Source organism: Eublepharis macularius, chromosome 1 (assembly GCF_028583425.1).
Source record: "Eublepharis macularius isolate TG4126 chromosome 1, MPM_Emac_v1.0, whole genome shotgun sequence".
In the NCBI taxonomy this organism is placed as follows: domain Eukaryota; kingdom Metazoa; phylum Chordata; class Lepidosauria; order Squamata; family Eublepharidae; genus Eublepharis; species Eublepharis macularius.
This window is the reverse complement of record NC_072790.1, coordinates 238,655,035-238,680,610: the sequence shown is the minus strand read 5'-3', so window position 1 is coordinate 238,680,610 and position 25,576 is coordinate 238,655,035. Positions and strand designations below refer to the sequence as shown.

The 25,576-nt window shown below is 49.5% G+C and overlaps 1 protein-coding gene across 1 annotated transcript in view; it reads left to right on the top strand.

The window, feature by feature from the left end:
• EFNA4 (ephrin A4) overlaps positions 1-16,046 on the top strand; it is a 31,196-nt gene extending 15,150 nt beyond the window's left edge. Inside the window, exons 2-6 of the mRNA XM_054981393.1 lie at positions 7,716-8,008; positions 9,139-9,207; positions 10,839-10,898; positions 12,048-12,431; positions 15,501-16,046. Coding sequence (XP_054837368.1) covers positions 7,716-8,008; positions 9,139-9,207; positions 10,839-10,898; positions 12,048-12,139 — 514 coding nt within the window. The 3' untranslated portion in view covers positions 12,140-12,431; positions 15,501-16,046. The remainder of the gene's footprint in view (positions 1-7,715; positions 8,009-9,138; positions 9,208-10,838; positions 10,899-12,047; positions 12,432-15,500) is intronic.
• Positions 16,047-25,576: the final 9,530 nt, after the last annotated feature.

Genomic DNA, 25,576 nt, shown 5'->3' with positions numbered 1-25,576 from the left:
ATCTCCCTGTCCCCTTTGGATTTTCACTTTCCCCCTCCCAATTTCTACCCCTTTCAAATAATTCCACCAAATGTATTAGCCCAGAAAAAAAATCACTAGCCCGCTCTTGCATATCGACATAAACCAGAGAGGTTTAGTAGTTAGAGAGTCGAAGAATCTAGAAGACTCAGGTTCAAATCCTCACTCTGACATGGAAGGTCATCGGATGACCTTGAGCTTGTCATGCCCTCTCAGCTTGACCTACCTCACTGGGTTGTTGTGAGGGTAAAATGGAGGAGGGGGGAAATGATGGTGTAAGTAGGGTTGCCAGCCTCCAGGTGGTGGCTGGAGATCTGGAATTACAGCTGATCTCCAGGTGACAAAAATCACTTCCCCTGGAGAAAATGGCTGCTTTGGAGGGTGCACTCTGTGGCATTATACCTCATTGAGACCCCTTCCCAAACCCAAACCCCGCCTTCTTCAGGCTCCACCCCCCAAATCTCCAGGAATTTCCCAACCTGGACTTAGCAACCCTAGATGTAATCCACATTGGGTGACCATTGGTGAGAAAAGCGGGGTATAAATAAATTGGATGTGGCATATCAACAACTGGGTTAGTGAGGGAGGTACCATTTGCATCCAATGTACAAAAAAAATCCTTGCTAGGATTTGATTTTTATTCGCCATAGGTGAATAGCAAAATCTGCTTTTATTAATGAGGGTGGTAAGACGAAAAAACCTACCAATACTTTTCTGCCCAGTTGCTCAACAAGACAACATCCTTCCGGTGTTTTGACCAATCAGTTCAACAGCTGAAGCATAATTGACAAGCGCCTAATTCTCTTTTCTGTCTACTGTAATTTAATCATATTAGACTGTTTTTTCCAATTCAGATCTATTTGTTTCAGATTAGTTTATCCCTTTCAGCTGGAGACCATCACAACAGAGTGCGCCTTTATGGCAGGATATTAAAATCCAACCTTTTACAAACCAAAAATGGCAGTCATAAATAAAAATAAAATCATCCCTGTAGAAAGGAAAGAAAAGAGGGAAAAAAGCCAACCCCGATGTCAAATGTAATAACGTTACCAAACAGATCAATCCAAATGACAATCAATAGCGCATGTTTGCAGAAATTTACAGCAGGATCCGGCCTTCGCCAGAGCAAAGGTTGCTACTTTGAGTCACCCCTTCGTTGGAATTTGCTAACAGAAGTTCAATTTTTTGAAGGTCAGACCAATGAGCGTAACCTTTTAAGGGGGAAAATAAGGGAGAAATTCGTTCCTCAGACAGGGGCCACCGATAGAGATAAACCCAAACGTCCTCTGTTTTCATTATTTCGGTTTTGACGTTCCTCGGTGACTTATGATGACGCACACCTTCCTTCCTTCAGCCTCACTGTGATCAAATTTCTAGTACTCCTCGTAGGATGTAGGATGTGGTACGGCCTCCTCCTGGAACCTGTCTCTTGCTCTACGGACGCTGGTTCCAGATGGCGAGCGGATGCCGTGCGCTTTTGCAACAGCCAAAACAGCCAAGAGTCTTGTGGCGCTTTCAGGGCGAACAGATTTGTTGTGGCAGAGACTGCCGTGGGCCAGAGCCCTCTTTGTCATGAAGTGTTATCCCCGGCTGGCAAGGAGAGATCAGCTAATGATCTGTTTATTGTACGTCTCTTTTTCTGCCCTGCTTTCCAGCCGACAGTTTGCTCCCCGAAGCGACGTGAAGCAAAACCTGACATAATAAACAAGGTGCTGCGAAAGGGATTTCTGAAGCAAGGACTGGATCCAGCTATGATGGAAGGGTGTCTGGCTGCCTCTTCTCCTCCCTCTGGCTCCATTATGGCAGTGGGAAGCCGGCTGGATGTAAACTTATGGGTTTGTTGAGTAAAAACATGGAGCTGAGGCTGGAGAAACCATTTTCCTGCCATACTCTGTTTATCTTCCCAGGTACACCGGTCTTGTTCTTGGGGCTTCACTCCTGAGATACGGTGGTGGCATAACTTTGAAACGTCCCACCACTGTCCGGTTCCACGTTGGCTAGTTTGTGTTGCTGTTAATTTGGGGCCACGTTTGAGGACTTGGCTTAGGCATAGAGGGCCATCAAGACTTCCCTGTCACGCAGCGTGAATTGAGAATGCATTTCTAAAACCTAGTTTCTGACAGGTAGCCATGTTGGGCTGCAGTATTTATTTGTTTATTTATTTTATTCAATTTATACCCCGCCCTCCCCACAGATGGGCTCAGGGCAGCTAACAACATTAAAAATACATTAAAATCACAAAAACATAAAATCAACAATAAACATAAAATCAACAATAGAACAGCAGGATTTGGGGCCAGTGGCACCTTAGAGACTAGCAAGATTTTCAGGTAGTTTTAGGTGGGTAGCCGTAGCAGTCTGCAGTAGAACTAGGCTTGCCAACCTCCAGGTGGTGGTTGGAGATCTCCTGGAATTACAAATGATTACAAAGATCTGTTCCCCAGGAGAAAACAGTTGTTTTGGCAGGTGGGCCTGGCTGCACTGTACCCCGCTGAGTTCCTTCGCCCCCCCCCAACTCCACTCCTGCCAGGTTCCCCCCCCCCTCAAATCTCCAGGAATTTCCCACCCTGGACTTGGCAACCCTAAGTAGAACAGCAGGATTTGGGTCCAGTGGCTCCTTAGAGACCAGCAAGATTTTCAGGGTATGAGCTTTTGAGAGTCAAACCTCCCTTCTTCATGTACCTGTGACAAGGCCCGAAAGAGGTTTATGTTGTAATTCTGCTTCAGGTATCTGTTGAAGACATGCAGTAGGAATCTGCTAAAGGTATCTGTTAAAGACTTGATCTAGACATGCAGTAGGAATCCTTGGGTGCTCCAGGGTGCTGGTATTGCAGTGTGTGGGTGTGCCCTTTTTAGCATTTATGCTTTTAAAACACACACATACACACAGTAGTCCTGGCAAGTTTGTAGAAAATGCCTAGCCCATTAAAGAGACTTTTTAGCCAGCCCTTTCCATGCAATGCTGTTGTTGTGCTCGAAGGGAATCTTTCACTTAGAGGGGCTTTCAAGAATGTGATTTCTGCCCTGCTCTCAGTCTGTGGTCTGAAATGATACCATCTGCTCTGCCACCTTGACGGTCTGCTTAGAACGGTGTGTGTGTTCCATTTTGAAGTGCTCCCCCATTTTTTAAAAAAAGTTCTGAAAAAGGAACACATTGGGGGAGAATCATTTGTGCCCACCTTGATCCTTGTTGAGCTAGCTTTCTGCTTGCGAGGAGTCCTTCCCATAGCAGAAGAGCACTCAGCAGTATGAATCCCCCAGTCTGATCCAATCCGTTCTCATACGTTTTCCCCATGTTTTGCTGCTGAATGTCTGAACTGGGCTTCAGTTGTTGTCAAAAGAACATTGAAATATTGAATGGAAGCCTGAGTGGCAAACGAATACCGTGTTATTTATTTATGTCTCACAGAAACTCAAGGTGGATTACATGAGGAGGTCAGAAGAGCCCCCAGTCTCCTGCTTTTCCTCAAATGATGCAAAACTGAATTATCCAAAAGAGCTTTTTTATTCAGATAGCAGGGCAAGTGGTCTCAAAGAGATGCTTTGCTAATGGGTTAGGGACCACAGACTTCACCACTATGTTGCCTTTCGTCCTATCTGTTGCTTTAAGTAACAAAATAAAAAATAATTTTTTTTATTTTTTTTAATTATTTATTATATTTATATCCCGCCATCCCCACAAGCGGGGTACTAGTAGGGAGAGTGGTGGAAAGTGCCCTTGAGTCATAGCTGACTTATGATCCAGAGGAGTTAGCCATGTTAGTCTGTAGTAGCAAAATCAAAAAAAGTCCAGTAGCACCTTTAAGACTAACCAATTTTATTGTAGCATAAGCTTTCAAGCATTCTCGAAAGCTTATGCTACAATAAAATTGGTTAGTCTTAAAGGTGCTACTGGACTTTTTTTGAGCTGACTTATGGTGATCCCTGGGGGGATTGTCATGGCAAGAGACTAGCAGAGGTCTTTTGTTACTTTTGTTACTCTTGTGTACTTCCCGTTGCTTTAGGTATGACCCTACTGGGTAGTTCTATGTTGTCCAATGTCAGTCTTAGAATTGCTTATGCTCTGTTTCAGCATTTCTTCCACTCTGTACTGGATTCTTGCTAATGCTATGTCTTTGTAGACTTGTATTTATTTACCCTATGGCACTGTTTATAGAAATGTCCTTGATATTGCAATAGCCCCTAAAAATTACTAATGTCAACTGGTAAATCTCGAGACTACAAACAACAGAAAAATATCTCCAGTTTCAGAGCATGCATCATTAGCAGATGTTGATAACCTAAGGCCTTCGGAGGACCCCCCACCGTATGGCTGATGATAATGGTGGCATTGGGGCTCTCTGGAAAGACTCAGCTTGCCCACCCTTCTCCTTCCCTTGACATCCATGCCACCCACATGGGAGGAGGCAGTCCCTCTTTCTCTGCCAGATAGGTGGAGGGTGGCTCTTGGTGCTGAACTGAGCAGCATTAAGGACTTAAGAGGGGTGTAATTCCACTTAGGGTAGCAGTATTATTTGCCCCAAAGCTGGGCAATTGCTGTTGGCAGCCATGAGTCGTGGTTTGCTTGCCTGCCCTCTCTTTGTGTGTGCTATCCTGTCTGGGAGGGGGTCTGCCAGGTGTCATCTTGCGGAAGGCCACCCAAATCGGGAGCTCATCCTCCGTTCCTATTTTCTCACCTTACTTTAACTCCTTTTCCTGAGCTAGCTGTCTTAGCTTTGGGATTGGTCTGTTGTGTGCCAAGCCTGACCAAACTTCTAACAGGGCTAGCTGTGCCATGCGCCCAGAGCTTGTCTGTTCATATTGGAGCACTGTGTGTCACAGGGGGTTTGAATCTGCCGTTACGGGTCTTCTAGTTGAGGTGCGTCCAAAATAGGCACCCCTTTCCCCTGCTGGAGTTGGGGGAATCCCCCGCTTCCACCCTCCATTCCCCCGCTGCCACTCACCTGGCCGGCAGGGAAAGGAGGTGTGGGAACGGGCTGCTATGAGAGCGCTCCCGCGCTTTGCAGTGGGTCAGTTTTGGCCCAAAACAGGCCAGTTTAGGGCCAAAATTGGCCCGCTGCAAAGCACATGTACACCTCTGCATGTGTGCAATGACATCACTTCCGGGAAGTGACGTCATTGCAGGAAGCACATGCAAAGAGCAAGATGGAAAAAAGATAAGCACCCGGCAACCCTAATCCAAAAGATTCTGGAACAGTTTGAAAACCATATCACTTCAGGCTCCTCTTGAGTGAAATCGCTGTTAAAGCGGGTCTGAAGCTCCATGAACCCCACTGAGTCACCCAGACCAATAACTGTGGCTGACCTAGATGTTTATATAGAGGGTGAGGGAGTATCACATGACCTGCTTTGGCCTATTGGAGTCCAGCAGCTTCCTTATCAGTCATCCCGTGCTTTGGACATAGCATAGCTGCGTAGCTTTTTAGGACCCAGGTTCTGGATCCCAGCATGGGTTCGAATCCTGGCACTGTGGTTCCCATGGGACTTCAGGGCAAAACTTGAGATGTAGACTCTCCTTCCCAGCTGCAGGGGAACGACAGTTTGAGATTTGAACTCCCGTCCTGTGGAACACAAGCTCCCCAGACCTCCCCACTCTTCAGCAGTGGTGCTCTCGCTGTGTTTTGTGCTCAGATTTTAGGATGCCTGGTTGCTGGTGGCTGCATTCCCCGCCGATGCATCACACCCAGTTGGTGGGCCAGGCGGTGCCTTCAGGCGCAAGGGCTTTTGTCTTCAGGCTGGGCTGGCGGCCCATAACCCCAGGGGCTCCCCCTGACCCTTTTTGCTTCCAGCCACTTGAATTAATCGGAGCTGACGTCTGCTTGTTTAGTACGGCTGAACAGCTGGATATGGGCTGTGGGTGGGAAGCCATGGGGCCCCCGGCATGTCGCCCCATCTCATCTAGGAGGTTTGGAAGGAGACCTTTCCATACGTCTCAAAGCTCAGACTTTAGGTAGCACTGAAGAAAAAGCCGCGAAGGACAATGCGTATGTTTAATGGGGATCGAGGTTGTTTATTATTGTCTTATTTCTTGAACGTATTGGTTGGCCTTCTGTTGGCAGAAAAGAACCTCAAAGGCAATTTGGGATTATAAAAAACATATCGGTAAGGCAGACGAGAATATTAGGAGCTTTAAATAGGATAAACCAGTAATTTCCAAGCTCTGGGCTGGGCACAGTAGTGCGCTGTGAGAAAATTGGTAGCACACCGTGAGAAAGAAGGTAATGAAATAATTAAAGGCTTTGAGCCCAAAGGACCCACCCACATAGAGAGAACTGCCTGTTGCATCTCTGTCTGAGTCACTGTTTTGACCATTCCACTTACCAATTAGCCTTCATGGTGGGATAACTGTGGTGTGACTGAGCCATTCAGTTGCTCCCATTACAGAAATGCAGCCATGATGCATTGTTTCAGAGGAGGCTGCCCACTACATCTCTGCAGGAGTCTCTGCTCTGGTTTTGCCTCCTTCCATTTAAGACCATTTTTGATGCACGAGGAAACATACCAGTGTAGTGGTTAAAGTGTTTGACTGGGGAGACCTGGTTTCTAGTTCCCACTTGGCCATAAAGCTTACTCAGTGATTTTGGGGTAGTCATCCTTTCTCAGCCTAAAACCTTACACGGTTGTTGTGAGGCTAAAATGAGAGAACCTTGTACTGTAGAGGAGAAGAGATGCAGAGGCCATGTTTTTGAGGGATGTCAAGGGGAGCTGGGAGCCACAGAGGTGGGCCTTGAATCAAATTCACTCCCTCCAAGATCCCGCTGATGAATAGAGCCACAAAAATGGAAGGGCAACACCTCCCTGTGGCCTACCTTCCTTCGTTTGGATGCAGAATCTTTTATTCTTGCTGTATCCATTTACTCTGCGGCAACCGGTGCCTTACTGGCTTTGAAAGCCAACTGCATTCCAAAACCTGACCAGAACAGTTTTCTAAACTTGAGAAGGTTCAATAGAAAGAGCAAGTCGGGTGCCTGTCACTGAGGTATCGCAAGGGGAATAAATCCTTGGGGCATTCCCTCCGGACCCAAATCTCCAGGATATTATAAAACATTTCCCCTTCCCTTTTTTACTGACATTCAGCTACCTTCAACATTTCCTTCTTCCTCGAGGACAACTAGCATACTCAGTTTGTATTAAATTGTTTTCGGAGTTCCCCTCCTCCTTTCCACTTTATAAAATTACATCTTTCTACCTTCCTGAGAGGCACTTATCTCTAACTCTGAACTTTGCATAGAAAGAGGGGATGACTCTGGGTCCTCTGTATGTTTGATTTTGGCATAAACATGCATGAGAACAAAACTGGGAGTATATTTGGAGGGAGAGCGATCAGAAAACGGGGCTGCCCCCCCCCCGATAAATAGAATCCTGCCTCTCCATCTCAGTTGAGGAAGAAGTCTACTAACCTCTTCAAGGTAATCCGCCCTGCCCTCTGACAGCTAGAAATCTTATTTGGCAACCTGTTTGTTTTTTTTGAGATTTCCTTATGTCCACATCTTTTGAACCCTAACCATGAGGGCCAGAAATATATATTTTTTAAAGAAAGACAGGAGAACAAATTTCTGTCCATAGATGCCATCAAATTTCATGTTTGGGGTGTTCTCAACATTAGTTAGTCCAGATTATGCATTTAGCTTCCCTTGCCAAAATGAGGTTTCTGCAGAAATGAAGTATTGACCAATCTGGTTGTTTTGTAACGGCAGATTCGCTGACGAAGACTATGCCGTTCAGGTCGCCATCAACGATTATCTGGATATTTACTGCCCGCACTACGAGCAACCATTGGCTGCCAGCGACCCCGAGACCTTCACACTTCTCATGGTCGATATCGAGGGATACCGGGGCTGCTACGAGACGCCCGGAGCATTCAAGCGTTGGGAGTGCAACCGCCCCTATGCCCCCTATGGACCTGTCCGCTTCTCGGAGAAGATCCAGCGGTTTACCCCCTTCTCGTTGGGTTTTGAGTTCCAGCCGGGACGTGACTACTACTATATTTGTGAGTCGAGCCGCCAGCAATAAAGAAATAGCAAGCAGGCTGACATTTGCAACCTAAGCAGAGTCAAACCCTTCTAACCCCGTTGACTTCAACAGAATAGAAGGGTGTAACTCTGTTTTGTATTTTGCTGCAATTGTCTGCCTTTGGACTTTGTGTAATTGAAGTAAGTATGCCTAATGGCTAAAACTCAGAGGGGTATCTTTTTTCAAAGATATCAGTAATAATCACACTAAATCGTGTCTTGAAGAAAAGGTAACCTTTATTGGAGTTCAGCTAATGTATACACAGTATGATTGTATCATTAATCGAAATAATTTGAAATCAATTGAAATAAATCTATTAATCAACCTGCAGTAGGAAGTGCCTTTCTTGCAGATGTTGCTGTTGTTTAATATGTTTAAGAAAATCTCTAACTAATGATATCTTCAAGGAAAAAATGCTTCCTATTGATGGTTGACTAATAAGCGTATTGATTTCACTTAACATGATTTCAAGTAATAGTAATTTAATGATAGCGGTTAATATCATTCATAATGGAAAGATAGTGTAGTGCAGTAGTTAGAACCTAATTCTTCTCCTCTCCCCCGGCCAGCCTCTGACTTATACTTAGGTTGATTTCTTTTCTGCAAAGAGGGATATCCTTGGCAGAACTTTGACAGCTTCATGAGAAATTTCAGAAACGTTCTTTCCGTTTGAGGGAAGCTTCGCCCCTGGGACACCAGCTCCCCTTGTACCTCCTAATACTTTTAGTCTTCTGAAACAAAAGGGCGTATGTCGAATTCGGCCTCACATTCTGGACTTCTGTTCTTTTATCATTTTCTCTTCATGGTGGGTGGAAGGGAGAACACTTCTGTTCAGAGAGACAGCCTGCTGTACGGGTAAATATGCTGGACTAGACACTGGGAGACTCGGGTTGGAATCTCCACTCTGCCATGGAAGCTTGCTGGGCTAGTCATACGCTATCCGCCTAAGCTACCTCGCAGGGATGGATGTTAGGATAAAACGGAGGAGAGGCGAATGATGTAATCCTCTTTCGGTCCCCGCAGGGGAGAAAGGCAAGTTATCAAAGAAGCGAATAAATAAATAGATTGCATATTCTCACAGTCTCTTCTCCTCTCCTTCCCTCCCAGCGATCCCCACCACAGAAAGTCCGGGGCGTTGCTTGAAACTACGAGTGTCTGTCTGCTGCAAGGCAACCAGTGAGTTTGTTTGTTTGCAAGAGAGGACCTTTGGATGCCTCCCCCACCATAAAAAAAATCCACAGTCCACAGATTTCCCTGTTCGAATGATTGAGTGGAGATTACTGCATCAAGGGAAGGCCTTTTCCTTTATGTCTTGTTGTTGGCCCTCCCAGGGCAACTGATTGGCTGCTTCCACACACGTTGGATAATGCACTTTCAATGCTCTTCAGCGATCACAACAAATCCACTTTCAAAGGATTGCTAAAGTGTATTGAAAGTGCATTATTCAACGTGTGTGGAAACGTGAGACAAGAAGCCGGATGAGATAAACCACTCGTCTGATCCGGCAGGGCTTAAAATGCTGGGTTTTAGGCAGCGCCGGATCCAGGGTCACTGCCAGGAGGATCCATGATTGGAGTCCAGTTTTGGACGAGACGTAATTGATTTGAAATAACCTGCCCTGTCCGGCTTTGGTACCTCTGGTTGATTTTTATTTAAATTGGATCCCAAAGGTTTCTGATGAAGAGCCAGTTAGGTGTAGTGGTCAAGAGCGGCAGGACTTTAATCTGGAGAGCCAGGTTTGATTCCCCTCTCCTCCGCTTGAAGCCAGCTGGGTGACCTTGGAGCAGTCACAGCTCTCTCAGCCCCACCTGTCTCACAGGGTATCTGTTGTGGAGATAATAACAACACTGACTCGTTAACCACTCTGAGCGTGGCACTAATCTGTCCAGAAGAGCGGAATAATAAGCACAAGTTTATTAAGAAGCCTCCCTGCCTGGTGTGGAGCTTGGAAAACTACCTCTGCCTACCGTGGCTTGCAACACCCGTCTCCATCAACTACAGGCGCTTCAGGCGAGGGTTGGTGGGATTTGCTCCTTATAAAAAGAGACTGTGTGGTGTAGTGGCTAGAGTGCTGGACTAGGATTTGGGAGACACAGGTTCGAATCCCTACTCTGCCATGGAAGCTTGCTGAGTGACCTTGGGCCAGTCACACATTTTCGGCCTACCTCTCCCTCATAGGGCTCCTTTGAGGATAAAAGAGGTGAGGAGAATGATGAGAGACACTTTGGCACCCCCTTAGGGAGAAAGGCAGGGTATAAATGAAGTAAAATAAAGCAAGTGCCTCTCCCTACTGAGAGAGATACTCCCCCTGAGACTGTCTTCTCGGGCTTCCATATTCTGGATTCCTTGAAGTTTCAAAGAAAGTTCATCTCTAAGAGGAGACGTTGACAGCCTTGACCACCAACGAACGGGCTTTCCTAAAAATTTTGCTCATGTTCTGTCTCTGTGTGTGTGAGGCGAGGCCCAACCTCATTGGTCCGTGCCCGGCCCGAAGCAAGTCCTTGTTCAGAATTCCCCCCAGAATCTCTTGCAATGTGCCATCATTTTGTGGCAGGTGGGAGAGAAGTCCACACTGAAAAAGAGCCTTCCTAAAAGTTTATAAAACCATTATAGGTATCTCTGGAAGATGAAAAACTAAGTCCGGAGGTCAACCCACGGGACCAGGCTCAACTTAAGTAGGGGCAGCCTGCTTGTATCTTGAGGGGTCGGGGTCTGTTTTTTTGGGAAATGAGGCCACCTCACAGACAGGGTAGGACAGGGTAATCCTATCAGTGCCTTTGAAACTAACCCGCTTATTTCGTTTCTAGCTGTAGAACCTGTGACGGAAGGTCCCAAGTCTCAACCACGGGGAAGAGGCAGCTCGGAGGGCAAGTATTTTTGTGGGGGGGACAGAGACCCCTGGAGCTTGAGGGGACAGCTGTTTTTTGCACTTAAGGCATGGGAGGGAGGTCCAAAACTAAATTTGGCCCGAAAATTTATTAATTTACCAGAGCCCCATAAATGTGCATCGTAACTAACAGAGTAACAAAAAACAAAAAGACAAATTCCTGCTCATGGAGCTTACACGTGTCAAGTTTGAACGATAAAGGGAGCAGGAGAAAAGAGGGCGGCTGTAACAGGAGAGAAACGCGTGGGGTTGTGGTTCCGCCTCCTTGGGCTTCTTTTCAGTTGGAGATGCTGGCTAAAGGGCAGCAGGCTGCCAACTGAGCAGGAAAAAAGGCTGTTGTCCTTCGGTCTGCCATCAGTGCCTCAGTGCTCTTCATGGCGCAGAGGTAGATGGCGTTGCCTGCTGGTGCCGTGTGGTTGATAAAAAGTGCGGCAGCCGCACTGAAGAGAAGGGGACAGAGAAGAAGTTGGTGGCCTTAATCACAGGCTTCATGAAAAGAACAGGTTTGGAAGGGGTGGAGAGAAAGAGGGTGGCGTGACACCGGAGCTCTGGGCAAGAGTGCCCGGCCTAAAGGGGCTGCGTGAGCAAAGGGAAAAGTCACTTGGACTTCGGCATGGTGGGGCTGGAGAAGGGGAACCGGAGGGGGAACAGAGCTGGAGCAAAGCCACGGAGGGCTTTAAAACTGTGTTTGAGTTGGACGCAGGAGGGAGTGGGAGGCTAGCAGCTGGAGCAGAGCAGAGCAGGGCGGGCGCTGGACTGAATGCACTCCTTGATGGTTTCTTTTTTTTAAAAAAAAAGCCTAGTTTCATATTTATTTAACCCACTCATAAATGCTGCTGTTCTTCAAGCGCAACTGGAACAGTTTGCAAAATGTAACTTAAACCCCATCCAAAACACGAGCCAGAAAGTTCATCTAAGGGGGATGCGGGGGGCGGGGGGAGACACAGCGTGCGTTTTGTTCTTGCGTATCCTGCGGAGAAACGGCTCCCGAAAAGCACAAGCTCCCGGGATTCTGCGGTGGCTCCAGTTTCATCTGGGTTTACATGTGGAGCTCGAACCACGCGTCTCTCTCTTTCCCTACCGACCGTGCGCTTCTAGTACCAACTGCCCCTCCCTTTCCTTTCCACAGATGCTGTTGTAGCTCCTGGACGCAGCTCGGCCCCCTCCTGGCCCAGCTGCCTCTGCCTCGGGCTCGCTCTTGTTCCCTTCCTAGGTCTCTGACCCCAGGAGAGGCCGGCTGGGCTCCTTCGCTACGAGTCCAGGCCGGGCTGGGGGGCGCGATGGCTGTGCGCTCCCTTCACCCCGTCCCTCCCCCAGTCGCGAGGATGCTGAATTTCTCACGTGGCACTTTAGAACTCGGAAGAGGCCTTCACCGAGATGTTACGGAACCACATCACAGAGCCGAGCTGGGATCCTGACCGCCAAGGGCACAGAGCTAGCCCAGGATTGGGGATCGCCCGCCTCCATCACCGTTTGGGACTTCCGAGTGCAGAAGAAAGACTTTGGCCAGCAGGTAAGTCTTGGAGGGTGCGTATGTGTGTGCCAATGGAAGAAGGAAGGAAAGCCTCTGCGGGAAAAGGGGGGTGGGCAGAATAAAGTATGGAAGAAGTCCTGTACACCGGGGTCATGATCAGGAAGAGTGGAACGCTTTATCTATTTACATATTTGTCCCCTGCGTTTCTCCCCCGACACTTAAATCATTCTCCTCTCGATGGTTGTTGTGGGTTTTCCGGGCTGTATTGCCGTGGTCTTGGCATTGTAGTTCCTGACATTTCGCCAGCAGCTGTGGCTGGCATCTTCAGAGGTGTAGCACCAAAAGACAGAGATCTCTCAGTGTCACTGAGACAGACAGAGATCTCTGTCTTTTGGTGCTACACCTCTGAAGATGCCAGCCACAGCTGCTGGCGAAATGTCAGGAACTACAATGCCAAGACCACGGCAATACAGCCCGGAAAACCCACAACAACCATCGTTCTCCGGCCATGAAAGCCTTCGACAATACATTCTCCTCTCCTCCATTCCATTCTCACAACACCCCTGTGGAGTAGGTTCGGTTGAGCAAGAGCAACTGGCCCAGGCTTCAGAGTGGGCCTTCCAACCGTTTCATCCTCCCCTTCTTCAAAAGAGATTGTCCAGGGCTCTCTCTTCCCCTCACAACCTTCCTGTAAGGTAGGTTAGGCTGAGACTGATTAGGCCAAGGTCACCCAAGTTCAAATTCTCACTTGATCTCTGAGTGGGGCTTTGAACTTGAGGCTCCCCAGTTGTCGCCTGACACCTAAATCTGTCAATCTTGCTCTGCCCGCATAAGGTTACAGGCCATGGCCTCTCCAGTGTTAAGATCTTGTCTCCTTTGTTGGAGGTCTTGGACAGCCACTGCCTGCTAGAGTAGACCCTACTGTCCTCAGCTTAGGGTGACAATCCTCCAGGTGGGGCCAGGAGATCTCCCAGGATTACAACTGATCTCCAGAGATCAGGCCCCTTGGAGGAAATCCAAACCACAACAAGGGACCACCGTGCATAACGAACCACATAAACCAAGAACAAGCATGTGGTGGTGGAGGTGGTAGAGAGTGCCCTCAAGCCATAGTTGACTTATGGCAACCCCTGGTGGGGTTTTCATGGCAAGGGACTATCAGAGGTGGTTTGCCATTGCCCACCTCTGCAACCCTGGTATTTGTTGGAGGCCTCCCATCCAATTACTAACCAAGGCCGACCCTGCTTAGCTTCTGAGATCTGACAAGATCAGGCTCACCCGGGCTATCCACGTCAGGGAAGAACACCTTTGTTCAGGCTTAAATACTAGTCCCCAAATGACCTTTAGAGGAAACCCTTAAAGGTTATTTGGGGGCCTGAACATACTTCTTCTTGGTTTATTTGGTCTCTTGGAGAAAATGGCTGCTTTGGAGGGTGGAGTCTATGGCATTATACCCCGCTGTGGTCCCTCCCTTCCCCAAACCCTGCCTTTCTCAGGCCCCACCCCCAAATCTCCAGGAATTTCCCAACACAGAGTTGGCAGCCCTAGCTCAGTGGATCAGTTCATATGTTTAGCCATATGTGGCAAGACAGTCATATGTAGCCATGTTGAGGGGGCATGATAGTCTCCATGTTTTCTCTTCGTTCTGGTGGAAACCTAATATAAGATCCAGAGGAGTTAGCCGTGTTAGTCTGTAGTTGCAAAATAGTAGCACCTTTAAGACTAACCACAGCGTTCTTCATCAGATGCTTGGAGGGGATGACGCATCTGACGAAGAGAGCTGTGGTGCTCGAAAACTTATGCTACATTAAAGTTGGTTAGTCTTAAAGGTGCTACTGGACTCTTTACCTGGTAAGAATATAAGAAGAGCTCTGCTGGATCCAACACCTGGGGTCTCTAGCCCAGTGTCCTCTTTTCTGCAGTTGCCTGTAGAAAGGCCGGCAAGATGAACAATGGTGACCTGTATTTAGAAAGAGAGTCTATTTTGGTTTTGGAGGACAGCAGTTCACTTTGTATTAAAGAAGACGTGTTTCAGAAGGAATGCCTCCCCCCACCGATGACTCTGCCTTGCTAGTAAAAGCAAAATGAGGAGTTGGGGAAGAGGAAGCGAAGAAAGGGCTAGATCAGTTGGAATTGATAAAGAGAACGTCGCTGGGAACCTGGGTTGCCTGAAAGCCTCATCTCTCTGGAAATGGACCCTCCGCCCAAAGTGCCACGATCCGTGGCCCAGCCATTGGCCTCACATTTAAAAAGCAATTAAAACATGGTTACAGGAGATGAGAGAACTAGCAACCGTTATTCACCTGGATAGCTAAAAAGAGCCTCCATGGACAGGCGCAAGGTACCTTGCCAGTGACAGATGCTGGGCAATAAACCACAAGTGATTTCCTACCTTGCTTGTTTGTATCCCAGAATGCATCTGGTTAAAACCGGGTGGATCCTTGGACTAATCTAGCCAGGCTCTTGCTCTGTTTCCACTTGTGGGAGGAAAGGGACTCTGTACATGCTCAGAGGCGCTTGCTGGTTTAATTATCACCTTGCATGCTCTAGGGACTAAGCCTGGGAAGCAAAAAGCAGAGATTCAGAGCAGTTTTAGAGAGAAATGGTTGTCCTAACGTGAGCTTCACAGGTGTGGGAAGATTTCAACTTGGGTCTGCCCTCTGGAGGGCTTTAGGCCAGTTGTTGTCTGTTGGTTGATCCTACCTTCAGGGTGGTTGTGAAGATAAAATGGAGGTGGGGAGTCACATATGCTACCTTGTACTCCATGGAGAAAAGTCGGCATGCAACTGTAAGAGATCTGTTCTATGATGAAACCCTGGACCTGATTTTCCCCTCTCCCGCCATCTTCCAACGACCGCAGGAACGTCATAATGAAATTTCACTGCTGTTTTTTTAAAACATAATGTACTTTATTGCTACGCCTTCCAGCGTTTAAATTGTTTTTTTTTTCCTAGCTCCAAGTTTCCACTGTTGCTTTTGGCTGTGATTTAATGACTCTTAGTGCCGCTTTTAATGACCTCGTGTGCCGGTTTTATGTCTACCGATAAATAAATAAATGGAAAATGGTCTCCGACGCTTAATCAAGACTCTCCCTGTCTCTTCTTTTAGGATCCTCTCTCTGTCCAAATTTCGACGGACACCGGAGCCGAGATTCTTTCTCCTCTACCCGGTGCCTGCGATGGTGTCAGGATGTGGACCAAGTTCCCAAAAAAACACAAATGTGGTTGTGGGGGAGGACATCTTCTCTGTGTGCTGCAGCAGGCGATCGGAGGACTGTCCCCGGACTGTTTTGCCAAAGACGAGGATGATACCTCCTCCCCCTTTTATTGCCCTGACGTTTAGACTCAGTTGCTGTAAAAGGGGCATTCTTTTTTGTTACCCTTGCAATATATCCCCCTGGGGCTTGGACTCCCTCCTCCCAAAAAACTGTGGACAGCGCCAGCCCCATCACCTCTCTCTGTTCTCGGCGAGAACGACCTCTCCCCCCCACCTCCCACCCCGTCCCCGTTGATAACGATGACGCCAGTGCTTTGTCTTCCATGAAGATGCCGTTTGGCGTCGCAGACTCATCCTGGTTCCGACTTCTTTGTTGTGTTTTTTTTTTCTTAATTGTCATTGACTGAGCCAAACGATAAAACCATTTCAGAAATTCCACCCCCTGCTTTCTCTCCCTGCCACGCCCCCTCCCGGGCTTTTGAAAGGCAGAGCAGGGAACAGAAGCAACCGGGGGTGTGTGTGTGCCGGGGGTATGTGTGTGTGTGTGTGGATTTGTGTTGGGGGGGTGGGTAGAACCTATATTGCTGATGGGTGCCTTGGCAGCTGTGGAAAAATTGCTTTGCAGCTGCAAGTGGAGTGGGGAAGCTTGGGAGAAGCAGCTGCAGAGTGCACATGGCTGAATCCTGTTTTTTTTGGGAGAGGGGGGAGTCAAAGATCTACAGTTCTCTTGCCTCAATAACTTGGGCACATCTGAGCAAGCAGGCTGGCTGGCGTGGACTGACTGCCACTTTCTCCTCCCCATTGCTCCTGCAGTGGCTGCTCTTCGAGCCTCTCTGTGCCGGTGCTGGCTACCGTCCTGTTCCTCCTCCTCTTTACCATTATCACTGGCGAGGAGAATCTTCAGGCTCTTTATTGGCCAGTGTCCATTCCTCCCTGTCATCTTGTTGGGCTGAAGGAAGAGAGGGGATAGGGTTGCTTCCCTCCCTCCCGCCAGCCCCATCAAATTGGACACAGCGTGCGGTGGCAGTGGTGCCCGAGTGCTGTCACCTTGCCACCAGTTGGGCGGACCTCTTCGTTGGGGGCCCCCCTTATTGGCGTGTGAGCCTCCACAAGTGCTTAAGGAAGCTGCCCTCAGATGCAAGGCATAGATGAGCAGGGAGGGAAGAACGGGGTAGACAGTGGCGGCTCACAGCTCTAGTCTTCCTTTCGTTCCCCCATCCCACCCACCCACCTCGGCAGCCTGACCTTCCAGCCAGGGAGGGTTAATTGCGCCGTTTGATATTGAGATGTCAGGAAATGTCACAATGGAAGTTTTAATTATGGGTCGCCTGCTGGCAATTAGTGCAGACGCCGCCATGGCAAACAGGGCCTGGCGGGAACAGCAATGCCGTGGCAATCACTGAGCCTTCCCCCCCCCCCACTGCCATTCCTGGTGAGGGATCTGGGGTGGCACTTTTGCACCAATGCTATGAAATGATAACTCTAGATTTGGGGTGCCTCAGCTGGGGCAGAGCACAAGGCAGACGAATGTGTGGGAACGTTCTCTCGCTTGACTCCTGGGAAAATGCAGAAGGGGTGGTTCTGATCGCCGGTGCAAAAATTCGCATTCGGTGCGAAAGTCAGGCAGCTGGAGGCTCTGCAGGCATTTATTTTCCTTTTCTAAGTTCCTAGTCCTTACTGTTGCAAAGGATCTGGAAAATACGCAGGCATTGCCTGCTGAAATCCCAGAAGCCAAGAGGGATTGCTGAAGAAGACGTGTTTCTAGTCCTGATGGCTGCAGAACGTAATCTCAGAAACCCAAGGGGTTGCGGAATTAAGGTTTCAATGGCTGAGGACGTTTTCTGTGACTGACTAGCCCAGAAAAAAATTATGCACAACCCGCAAAACGATACTCGGTTTTGCAAAATGTTTTGTGGAGTCGCCTTAGGATTACTTAGCCCTCTCCTTTCATTTGATTTCTTTATTTTGTAGCACAAGACTGTGCATGCAGCTTGGCTCATGTGTGTGTCTCGGCCATGCGCAACGCTCACAGGTGATTCTATGACTTCCCCAAGAAGTGCTTAAAATAGAATATTGTTCAACAGCTCTTTGTCAGGAAGCACTCCCAAATATTTAACAGGCACCAATTGTCAACGGCTTTGTCTCCGGTGATTTTCGGCTGGAAATGGCTGCGCCCACGCAGAAGCCTCGCACACGCCGCAGCGAGCCGTCAGCCGCAGTCGACCGCCCTCGCCGCAGACAGCCATGAGCCTCCCGCACACACATTCGGCGGATTTATCCCCCCGGAACTGTCGGCACAGCCTGGTATAACTCCGGCTGACGTTAACGGCCCCTGCGCCATCGCTGTGGCTAAACGAGGCAATTAGAACCCCCGCCACAAATCAAAGCGGGAGAATTAGTGCCGGCCGTAAAATGTGGCAGTTGCCGTTGGTGGGAGCCGGCAGAACCTTGCAAATCAGCTGGGGCTGCGCCAAACCTGCCTGGCGCCTCCTTTCTGAAATACGTAAGCATTGAGTGCATGGGAGTGGGGGGCGCAGATCCGGTTTTTTATGACCCATCCCTGATTATAGCATCGGATCTCCATAAACGAGCTTCTCGGAAGAAGCATCAGCAGGAATGAATGGGAGCAGGAACCACCTTCCCCTCTAGTTGGCGCTACTGCCTGCGGGAAGCCTTCTGCATCCCATTCAATTCAATGGGACTTGTGGGGGGGGGGGATTTCCTTCTCTGAAGGAGCCGTGCTCTGGCACGTCGCCCATGCTTTGCGGCATGTGCGGGAGTGTGGCCTGCTGGGTGTTGTGCTCTGTGAATGGGTGTGTGTGTGTGTGTGTGTTTGGGCCATTTTTTGAATTTGCCCCAGTGTCTTAGAGTGACTGTCTTCTCTGGTCGCCTCCGCTCCCTCCTTGCCCCTGGATATAGCGGGGGAGCCTGCCTAGGACCAGTGATGCTCTCCCCCTACCGATCAGTTGCGCCTGCAGCCAAGCGTAGCTGTCTAAGCTTCTAATCCATGCTCTGGGGGTATGGAGGGGGGGGGTGGTTGTGGTAGAGCAGCGAAAGCAGCCAGGCCTGCCACGGCTTGTTGATTTCACGGGCCTTTATGTACAAAAGCGGCTCCGTTTCCTCTGATCCTGCTCCAAGCGGCAAGGAGACACTGCCTTGCCGGGGCCGCAGCTAGCGGCTCCCCCCCCTCCTCAGGGAAGTTGCAACAGGGGCTGGAATGTGCACTTTTGTGCCAGCAGATGTTCCGTGCACAACAGGTAATCAACGGGGGAACTGACAACATCCTGCCTCCCTTGCAGGGCTATTCAGAGATGGGCTGTTCAAGGGATCCCGTTGCGGAGATCCCACCGATCAGAGCGGTTTCGAGGGATCCCTGGGCGTATATTCCAAGAAGGGTCAGTTGGCTACCCCAGTTCTCCCTTACTGCCTACCTCACTAGATCGTTGTAAGCACTAGCGGGTCAATTCGTAGAAAAAGAGCTGGAGGAACTCATTAGCATGACTCATTAGCATATGCCACACCTCTTGTCATCACCAGAAGTGTGTCATTGGTATAACTGATGTGCATATGCCACACTCCCTGACATCGCCTATACTGGCTGTTTTGGACCCAATCCTGGCCATTCAGGGCCAAAATTGGGCCCCAAACGCCAAAAAGTGGCTGAAAATGGCTGAAAAGGGGCCCAAAATGGTCAGGATCAGGCCGCTGCTGAACAGGAGAGTGATCCACCACCCGTCAGAGGCCTGATCTGGGCCGTTTCAGCCCCAATCCGGGACGAAACGGGCCCAAAATGGCCGAGAGTCAGGTGGGCGGGGCCACCTGACTTGTGACCTCTTTGGGGAACTGCCGGAACTGCGTTCCTGTGCGTTTCCCCTCAAAATGAGCCCTGGTTGTAAGCACATTGAGCGCAGCAAAACGACTATTACCCATTTAATTTGGGTGCAAGGGGCGCTGGACTGACTTCTGTGTCTCTGCGCTTAGGATGAGGTCCGGGAGTCTACTCGGCCAGGGGAAAGCCCCAGTCCCCTTTCCACAGTCCCCAGCTAACTCCCAATCTGAAAAAACAAAAATCAACTTGCTTTCATTCCTCTTTCTGGAAGGTAAACATGATCGGTGCCCAGGAGCGCCCGATGTCCTTGGAACCAGGGTAACCAACTGATTAGCAAAAAAACCCAGCTCGGGGTGCTCTTGGGCCTATGGCAGAAACCAGTGGCGGAGTTTATTCAAGAGTGCGTTGCCTGCTCATTCCTGGCTGCTGGATTGGGCGACTCAATACATCGTTACAGAAGCAGCAAAATAAGTTGGCAGCCTTGCCCGCTGAGAACTAGCACGTCAAAATGCAGATTCAGCGGGGATCGCTGGACCCTCCGTTTATTCTGGAACGGCTCATTCAGCGCAAGTTCCTTGCCTGGGTTCCTCAGTGAGGAACCATACCCTTCAGTCACCACTGCCTACCCTTTGTGCACCTGCTGGTCAACAGAAGGAAATACAGCTTTCCAAGACAACAAAGGTACGGAGGACTAGAATCCAGTTATTGTCATAAGATCCGGGACAGCCAATCCGGTGCCACCAACTGCTATATAAAGTTCCAGAGCTGGCAACATTCCGGGCAGAATGGCGGGAGGGGAAGCTGCTGGAATGGCCCTTTGGAATTCTTCCTTCCCGTCTTCTTGTTAGCTCCCTGGCTGTGCCATTCGGCCATAAATTGGGCTTTGGCTGCCTGCCTGGCATCTTCAGCCGGAGCTCAGCTTGACCTGCGTAGTTCTCCTTCTTTCTGTGGTTATTGTGGTTAGAGTGTCGGACTAGGAAGCGGGAGATGCAAATTCGAATCCCCGCTCTGCCATCTAAGCTGGCTCGATGATCATAGGCCAGTAACCTACTTCACAGGGTCGACATGAAGATGATAATATTCCATTTATATACCATCCTTCAGGACAACACAACGCCCACTCAGAGCGGTTTGCAAAGTGTGTTATTCTCACAACAGTCACCCTGTGAGGTGGGTGGGGCTGAGAGCTAGAAGCTGTCACTGACCCAGGGTCACCCAGCTGGCTTCAAGCGGAGGGGTGGGGAATAAACCCTGGCTCTCCAGATTAGAGTCCTGCCGCTCTTAACCACTACACCAAACATGGAGGTGTGGAGAATGTTGGTGTAAGCTGCTTTGGCATGCCATCAGGGAGAAAAGGGGGGTATAAATAAAAGCATGTCCTCCCAACAGCCCTATAAGGTAGGGGAGGTGGAAAGAGAACAACTGGTGCAGGTTAACCCAGTGAACTTCATAACAACAGTATTCGGGCAAAGACTCACAAATCTGAATCGGACACTCTAGCCACTGCACAACACAGTCACTTCCTTTTGAAGCTGTAGGTGCTTCGTGTTGCATCTGCGCTGCATGATCCAGTTGGCATTTGGGTGGTGCTGCCAGGTTGCAGGAAGCGAAGCCTGGGATTTCAGAGGCCGTCTAAGGGGCAGGGCCTAGGGTAGGGGGTAAAGCCGAATGCTGTCTGGGAGAAGCAAAATGTGGACGTTCGGCAAATCGATTGGTAACATCCCCATGTTGGAGCTAAATGAGAGGAAGGAGAATGGGTGGTCAAAGCTCTCAAGCCAACCTGACAATTTTTTTTTTATAATTATGGAGAATTGAGGCGGATTCCATAATGTAAGTCAGAACAATCGATAGGCTCAGGAGACATCTGGAGATCCAAGGAACGGCCTAAAATCCTGAAAAACAGGCCAAGGGCTGAGATTTCAGGCAATGCTGTTTGGAAAAGGATAAAAGGGGCAAACTACAAAAGTAAGAAGATCCCGGCTGGATCCAACCGGTGGTTCCTTGAATCCAGCAACCTGTTTCACAGAATGGCCAGCCAACTAACAGACAAAGAGGTCAAGCCTGTTCCTTGATGCTTCCTCCTGGCACTGGATTTCAGAGGTTGACTGCCTCTGAAAATGGAGGCTCACTTTAGTCACCCTGGCTAGTAGCTGCTGACGGGCCTGATCCTCCATGAGTTTGGCTAAGCCAGTGAATTCCACAATGTGAGGGAAGCGATCCACGCAATAGCCAATGTCTTTGGGTGGAGTGCCTTGGTGGGGGGGACTCTTTCAGGATTGGCCTATCCACTATGGCTATTTCTGGCACGAAGCCTTGAGTTGGTGCTGTGGGCCTTTCCCGGTCGCAGTCCCCCACGCCACCCTCTGCAGCCAGCTGCGGCCCCTGGTTCTTTTGCACACTTGTGCATGAGAACTGGCAGCTGTGAGTTTGCCATGCGCAAACTGGCACGGGCACCTCTCTGCCCCATTCCCCGGCCCGTGGCTGTCGTCGTCTTACATTTGCAGAGACGCAAACACACTTGGCTCTCTCCAGCTCCTTCCTCTCTCTTGGTTGCTGCTTCTACCGCAGCCTTTCTCTGCAGCGAGCATGTCACGTCCGAGGGGGGTTTTATGGCTTTGCCTGCAAGCTGCACAGAGCGCCTGACGTAGGCCTGGCAGCACCTTGGTCTTCCACCCTTTCCTCTCTTTCCCCAAGACCCCCTAAACAAGATTGCTGGCTGCTCTTATTTTGTCAAGTGAAATTTGCCATCCTGTCTGGAAAAGAACAACGACAACAATCCCTTCAGCAGAAACGCCCTGAGGTTTAAAGGGGCGGTGGGGAGAGACGAATCCATAGGTTTGTTTTTCAACTGGAGAAATATATCCTATGGATTGCCTTTTCTTATTTTTAGGAATTAAGCAAGCTCTGGCTGGAAGTGGCACCCTTTCATTGTGAACTCCAGCCTTCTAATCCCAAATGTGATTGGTTGTGATTAGTAACGGAGCGGGCAATGGCACTCTACCCATGCTCAGGGGCATGAAAATATACCCAGCTCAAGCAATCAACACTTAGCCAAGAGATAACCTGCTTTGGGCTGAAGCTTCGACGGTGAATGTAGGGTTGGGGGCTCAGGCCTGGGTGAACCCTGAATCAAGTCGAGTCCAGATTCTGCAAAATCAAATGCTTTATTTTAGCATAGCTGGGAATTTAATTTTTTTGTTTGTTTTTAAAACTGGCAATCCCACTCTCAGATGCATCACCAACCTCGGCCGGTTGCATCACTGCCGAACCTCAAAATTGGCTCTGCGAGCCCTGAAACCGCATGTAGCCCACCAGCAGGGCTTGCCCGTGGTTTTAGCGGACTGCTAGTTTATGTGCCAGGAGGTGATGGTGAATCGCTTCCTGATTGCTGGGAATTCCTACGCTTTTTGGAATGAGACATCCCTACGGAATGGCCCGTCACCCTGATTTCAGCATTCCAGCAAATCCCCATTGCATCCAGGTAGGGTCGGAGAGGAGGCGGCTGCATTGGGCTTGAACGCACCCCATAGCTGTGTGGGTCAGTGTGAAAGGCTTGCTAGGAAGGGATGTCTGTCTTCTTTATCGCATGTATAGTCTGCCTTTCTGGCTGAGACTCGAGGCAGATTGAGCAACGCCAAAGGATGCTGCAAGAGTAGCACAACCAAACAGCAACGCAATACAAGTGGATAGCAAAATTAGAGACACAGGGCAACAGCTACACAGTAAAACAGCAAAAGCTACCGAAAAGCTCACGGGCATTCACTAGGGCCCTTTTCCTTTTATAAAATGGCCCTCCTGAACTGTTCCTTTTTTTTTTATTTAATAAGAATAAGATTGTGGGAGCTTTCTTGACTTTATCTGGCAGGATCACAATCCCAGAAATACCTTTTATTGGGATTGACCCAATGACACACAGCTTTCGAATTCCATGCATTGGGTGCCCCCCAGAGAGGATGCTCACGTATGGGGAGCTGTTGATCTTTCCCAATTGTGGGATGGCACCCGCAGAAGGCTTTACCCAGCTGAGCGGATCTCTGCGACCATGGGTCGCTCCCATTTTACCCTCACAACAGCCCTGCGAGGTAGGTTTGGCTGAATGAGAACAACTGGCTCGAGGTCACCCAGGGATCTTCAGGGCTGAGCAGAGATTTGAACCTGTATCTCCCCAGACCAACCCCTTACCCCACCATAGCAGCGCATGTGACAGGCTGAAATCCAACTGGTGCATCTTCTGGCCCAGAGATGCACGGAGGGTGGGTCTTTCCTCCACTGAGTGTCTTCTGACAGCCCAACTGGCTGTACCTCTGCAGCTAGGGTTGCCTACCTCCAGGTGGGGGCTGGAGATTCCCCAAATGATAGCTAATGTCCAGGATACCAAATTCAGTTCTGCTGGAGAAAGTGTCTGCATTGGAGGGTGGGCTGTATGGAATTATATCCGGCTGATGCCTCTGCCCTCCCCACTCCAGGCTCCAGCTATTTCCCTACCCAGAGTTGGCAACCCTACCAGACCCAGGGGGCAGCTTTCCCGGTAGCATTTCCGCCTGGCCCTCTCAGAAAGCAAGAGAGCCTTGCCTGGGAAAAGGGAGTAGGCCTCCTTCCCCTCTCCCTCCTCGGCTGCCGATGAGAAATGGCCTCAATAAAACCTAATTGACGGCGGCTCCTCGCAAATCCAATTCTTCGGCCCCCGGCCCGGGAAGCTGCCTGCTCGCCCCGCAGCCCGCGGCCGCCCAAATCGAATCTGTGCCGGGGAAATTGCGCGCCGCGACCCTCCCCTCCGTCTCGCCTTTTCCTCTCTGCCGCGGGGCTTTCTCCTAATGCCACCCCGGGGAAAAGCCCGGCCCGGAATCGGTAGATGAGCGAGCGAGGAAAGGACTGCCGGCGCCGGATCCGACCCAAGCGCCGTCCAGTTTCCCAAAGCAAAGCCCACCGGCAGGGCGGGGATCGGAAGGCAGCAGTGGCGCCCGGGGGTAGACTGCCTTGGTACAGGGAGGCTCTCTCAAACGCTCTCTCTAGTCAGTATCAATTAACAGTCAGCCCACTCTTTTTGCTAGCAGGGGCGGCGTTTTCTTTACAGCGCGCTTAAGTAGTTGAGTTGCGATGCCGCACCCCGCTGGTTCGAATCCCACTGCCGCTCCTCTCGGCTCCAGCTCCCCAGCTCTATCTTGTTGCCAACTTTGGGTTGGGAAATTCCTGGAGATTTGGGAAACGAGCCTAAAGAGGGTGGATTTTAACGGAGCGACTTCAGCAGGGTCTAATGGCAAGGAGCCATTTTTTCCCCAGGGGGGCTGATCGCTGTGGCTTGGAGGTCCGTTGCAGGGTTGCCGCCTCCAGACTGAGAAATTCCTGGAGATTTTGGGGGGTGGAGCCTGGAGACTATGGGGTTTGGGGAGGGGAGGGACTTCGGCGTGGCATAACGCTATAGAGTTTTCAAGACTCTGTTTCAAACTTTTGCTTTGAAAATTTAAGGATTTGTCCTGCTGGACCACGCCAGGATCCATCTAGCGCGGCATCCAGTTTGCATTTAGGATTGCCAACTCCAGGACGGGAAATTCCTGGACTTTGGAGGCTGGAACCTGGAGAGGGCATAGTTTATGGAAAGGAGAGACCCCAGTGGGGTAGAATGCCATAGAGTCCACCCTCCAAAGAAACCATCCTCTCCAGGGGAACTGATCTCTTTAGGCTGAAGAATAAGATCAGTAGTAATTCCGGATCTCCAGGCCCTGCCTGGAGGTTAGCAACCCTTTTCTATCATTGGTATATCAGAAGCTTATGTGAAGCTCACAAGGTGGACAGCAGCTCTTCGTCCCCATGCTTTAAGACTTAGGTATACTGCCTCTGAACAGAGAGGTTCCATTTGTCTATCGTGACCGTAGAAGGATCTCTTCCTACATGCAAAATAGTAAAGGGTCCAGTAGCACCTTTAAGACTAACCAACTTTATTGTAGCATAAGCTTTTGAGAACCACAGCTCTCTCTTGGGCTTAGAGTAAGGAATGTTATGTAGGGATGTTTGATTGTTTAATATAGAATTTGTTAAGTAATAAAGGGGGTAAAGGGTTGGAAAGCTGTTGGAAGTCAACAAGGAGGGGGGAAGGGGGGGATTAGGTTAGATTAAATTAGATAGGGTTGAACTGAAATAA